Source organism: Papaver somniferum, chromosome 11 (genome assembly GCF_003573695.1).
Source record: "Papaver somniferum cultivar HN1 chromosome 11, ASM357369v1, whole genome shotgun sequence".
NCBI lineage: Eukaryota > Viridiplantae > Streptophyta > Magnoliopsida > Ranunculales > Papaveraceae > Papaver > Papaver somniferum.
This window is the reverse complement of record NC_039368.1, coordinates 32,476,519-32,481,190: the sequence shown is the minus strand read 5'-3', so window position 1 is coordinate 32,481,190 and position 4,672 is coordinate 32,476,519. Positions and strand designations below refer to the sequence as shown.

The following is a 4,672-nucleotide window of genomic DNA, read 5'->3' as shown; positions in this document are numbered from 1 at the left end:
ATGAGAATCACTTTCCTTCTAGCTAGTCCTTATCCATAAGACCTCTTCTCAATGCTCTACTAATTAGTTGGAGTAGCTTATCCTTCAAGAAAACAAAAACTACTGCAATTATGATTATCATCACCGACAGCGTAAAATTCTTCGAGTTTGTCCTTAAACGCGTCGAGAAGAATTGTGAACTTTGCTGATGTATTCCCGGAACTAGTCGTATACTTGGTTATTAATCAAAAAATTACTGTTGCAGTATAAAACATATGAAATGGAGTGACATTAAATGCTTATGTCTATTCTTGGTTGAAGGTTGCCTTTAGAAGTTGTAGCTTGATTACACATATCTCTGATGTTGCTATCATATCTCTTCTTTGTTCAAGTAATCTTGAATGAAATCTTCCACAACCAAACATTTGGTGTTCCTATGTCACATCTCTTCCAAATTCAAGTAATCTAAATCTTGTTCAAGTTACAACTGTTCTGTACTTTCATTTATTTTTATAGTATTGAACTTCAATAATTCACTGTATGACATAGAGGGATACAGAAGCATGCCGCATGCGGTCGTGTTTCTGAAACTCACATACACGTGCAGCTTACGCTTCCGGCATCTATTGTGGTACTGGTTACTCATCTTGGAGTGTAATATTGCTTTAGCTCATGGGTACATTGAAGTATAACAAGGATATAAAGAATGAGAAAGAATTAATTTCCACTATTTAAAGGGCATTTGGAACCCAACAAAATTTCTACACATTTGGCGTCATAATTCACCGTAAGATCTACAAAAAGAATTGTAGTAAAAAAAATGAAAAAAAATAATTAAGAATGCAAAAGAATTCCTATATTTCTTTTACTCACAAAAGAATGGATGGATGGATGAATGAATAATGAATCAATTATTTGGTTTCTGTTTCATCTAAAATTTGATATTGTGGGTGTCACTGGCGGTGTTGTTGTTGTGGGTGTCGTCATGGCATCTCTCCAAAAAATGGTCGGAGTTGATGGTTTCGGACTACTGAGACTACTCTTACCACCAGGCCGTGGAGATAGATTTACGTGCTCTAATGCACGAAATTGGAGTCCTGATGGGTAATCCCTCACACAACCTATACGAGGACCGGCACCTGTCGTCCATTTGAAAGACAATTGCTTCCCTAGTTGATATGAATGCAACTCTTTCTTCGAATTGATCCTACGAAGAATGGACTTCTTGGGAATGACTTCCTTTTGTTCTTGTTCTTGTTCTTGTGGTTCTTCACCTTCTTCATCTGATTCGATCAGTTTCCTTGTAGGAACTGCGTAATCTTCGTCGTCATCCTCTAGCGATTCATCGGCAGTCTCGTAACCCACCAATGGAGATCCCATGGAGAAACGATTACAACTTCTCCGTGATAGACTAATTTCTGAAGCCACAAACAAATTGACTCTGTTTGGTATTTCAAGTGTAGTCAGCTTTTCGCTGAAACGTTGAGACCGTTTTGACTTGGGTTTATGTGGTTCAGTATCCGTTTCTTGTTTATCCGACTCAGTTTTCTCTTCTTCATTCGATTCATCTGAATTAGTTTCTTCTTCTGTTTTCGTCAAGTCTTCTTCCGATGAATTGCTTCTGAGGCTGATATTACCGTGTTGGCTTGTTTTGATGCTCTCATCCTCGTCAGTTGAAATTCTCTGAAAAGTTACAAAAGCTCAAATCAGTTCACAGACTTCAATTTGGTTTTTGGCCTTGCCATTTGTAGGAATGTGGAAAAAAATGAAGAGTATAATTAACGGGTTACCTTAACATCGGTGAGATCAACATTGTGTTCCGTGAGAAATGACACAAATTCCTGAAAGTTTTGCTCAGTAGGTCTGTAATGTCCACTGTGAGGCCAAACCGCCTGTTCAAGATAAAATGGAATTATTTGTTAAATCAATATCCACAAACATTATATCTTTATCAAATTTGGACGAAAACGTGATTTTTTTGTAATACCTTCAGTATACCATTTTCAACGACTAATCGTCCAGCTGCAGATGTCGCTCCACCTGCCAAAAAACTTGAATGTTGGAATGTGCCTTTCTTTTTCTGCCCAACATACAAATTCTTTGATGTACTTAGAACGAAGATCCACTTAGCATCATCTGATGCTTCAGATGTGTTAAGCAGCTCTCCACTCTGCTTGTACATGAATTTGCCATCGCCCACTATAACTTCATAATTCTTCCTTTCAATCTGCGAATCGTGATTTTCTTTAAAGTTGGGATACAAGTTTGAGTTTTCAGAGAAATGAAAATATTGATCGGGAAAGTAAGAAGATGAGACTCACCGGACCAAGATATTTGATGCACTGTTGTTGAAGCCTTGACCGAGGGCATTTATCCACAAGATTGATCTCCCTTCCATCTCCTATATCTAACCTGCAATTTCAAATTTCATATAAATTCTTAGTAAATCTGAAATTTTTATCAATAATGTCATTGTTTAAAAAATGATTTTCTTTTCTGTAACCTACCAGTAGAAGAAAGGTTGTCTACTATCACATCGGAGCCATGTTACATAGTAGAAATGTAGGTTGTGGCCATACCGGTGTCGTGGATCAATCTGTTTGTATCAATAAAACACAAACGAAATTTAGTAATGATCACGAAAAACACAAGCTATTAACATATACTTGCATATCTTGTTCTGTTTGAAGATTATAGAGAGAATTGATGCTTACCGCTTCAAGCCAATGCTGCAAGGCAAGCTTTTGAGCCTTGTCATCCTTGGATAGACCTTTTCCAACCTTTGCAGCTCTAGTTCTTGCTCTTGACCATCGAGAAATAGCAGTCTCATGTTGCTCATCCTCAAAGAATGAAACTGAACTCCGTTTCAGTTCAGCAAAATCCAGTAATTTCCACCTACAGATATGCAAACAAACCAAACCACGTTAGACTCAAAATGAATTCGAGAGGATAGATTATACATATTGACACAAGGTTTTGAAACAAAACTCACCATCCTTGCTCCACAAGAACAGCACAATCTGCAAGCTTTCTTCGTGTTCGAAAGCTTTTGTAAACTTTCTGCAATTTCAAAGCAGCTTCATGTTTGGGATTACCGGAATCCAACTCAGGTGACCACGAAATCTTATTGGTGGTGAGACTATCTGATTTTGAGAATGGAATGCTAACATCCTTCATAACAGGCTTAATAAGTACATTGTTTTCGATATCTGATGAAGAAGATTTAAGTGAGATCATTGTATCCATATCATTACTTTTTAAACTCACAGATCCTTCAAAGATCATTTTTCCGGAGCCAACTGATTTCAGAATGGTTGGTTTAGAATCTCTTCCATTAAAGCTTACGGATCGAAGCGCTGTTTTGACATCATCACCGTGGAAACTAATAGATCTCACAATAACACCGTCAAAACCTTCATTCAAAACATCATAATCAGCTCCAGGACAGGAAAAAGATATTCCCATTCGATTATAAAACCGATACTATTTCTTGCTCAAACCTTGTTTATTACTCCACAGGGGAGTCCTGGCAGTCGACAGATAGATCAAGAAAGATCGCCCAATCCCTATAGAAGCAAAAAAGAGAAAACAAATATAAGTTACAGCTTGAATATCAAGAGATGTTCTATGTCCTCCGGCTCATCCCATTATAAATGGGTAGGAATCTTAAATTCCAACATTTATACGGAAATCATATGCATAAATTAATCTATAAACTAATGTGAAAGAAAAGAATCCCAAGATATGAGGATCAAAATTTAGCAGGAAATAATATTAATCAAGGCCGGGTTTGAGTCATTAAAACTGAAACACACAGGGAATCAAACGTCAATACAAAATTCCATTAAATAAAAAATTTACTCGGAGAGATAGTATCAAACACACAGATGACAGAAAACTGGTTTCAACATATTGAATAACAGCTAGAAAAATGCAACAAAATGATAAATTTGCAGCAACCCATTATCATCGAACTTTCATTAAAATAAAAAAGAAAATAGACAGAAGAATGATATATATATACCATAAACAGGATAACAATAACCCAAAGCCATTAGAAATGTAGGTAAAAAGCATTACCTTTAATGAGTTGCGAGACGAGGAAATGAGGAGAAATGAGATTGGTGTTTGTGAATAGTGAATGTTCAGAGAGAGGGAGACGAGATCGGAGATGGGTTTCTGTGAATGTAAGAAAATCCGAATAGAATGGGAAGAGAGAGAGGGAGAATGGTTTTTAGTTTTGCTTGGAACGTGTAGATTACAGAGTGGATTTTTTCCTTCCTAGTCTAGGCTAGTTAGTTTTCAGAGCTCTAAAAAAAGAGATGGATGTAGCATTAGCTAATCTTAGACTAGCTTATTTATATACATCGAGAGAGAGAACAGTAACAGACTGCCAGTACTCCCTCCAACCACGTGTTTTGACTATTGAGGGAAAACCATGTTTCACACTGTGACTCAACATAACTTGGATAGGAGGATTCCAAATGAAATGAAATTTACTTTAACTAGACCCAAAATGTCATCTTCATTGTGATAGGCTGATAGCACAAGTGTTACTAAATCACCATCGTCAACCCTTTCTTTTTGTTCTATGAAAAGATAGAGAAATTAGGCTATGTCAAATGATCCATTGCACAAACTTCTGTTTCATTTACAAAAATGTGTATATGGCACTTGCTAGCACCTTATTTAT

The 4,672-nt window shown here is 36.7% G+C and overlaps 1 protein-coding gene across 2 annotated transcripts; it reads right to left on the bottom strand.

Annotated features, from left to right (window-relative positions):
• Positions 1-679: 679 nt before the first annotated feature.
• On the bottom strand, positions 680-4,293 carry LOC113323463 (IQ domain-containing protein IQM2-like). 2 transcript variants are annotated; one of them, XM_026571779.1, is made up of 9 exons: positions 4,004-4,036; positions 3,480-3,545; positions 2,972-3,392; positions 2,694-2,874; positions 2,487-2,575; positions 2,301-2,391; positions 1,967-2,206; positions 1,770-1,871; positions 680-1,662 (listed from the first exon to the last, which is right to left on the bottom strand). In XM_026571779.1, exons 1-9 carry the CDS (start codon positions 4,032-4,034, stop codon positions 907-909), a joined length of 1,977 nt encoding a protein of 658 aa, XP_026427564.1. In that variant the 5' UTR covers positions 4,035-4,036; the 3' UTR covers positions 680-906. The 2 variants fall into 2 exon arrangements, with proteins under 2 accessions (XP_026427564.1, XP_026427565.1); XM_026571780.1 differs by lacking the exon at positions 4,004-4,036 and adding an exon at positions 4,060-4,293 and having other exon boundaries at positions 687-1,662; positions 2,972-3,545.
• Between the last annotated feature and the right edge of the window lie 379 nt (positions 4,294-4,672).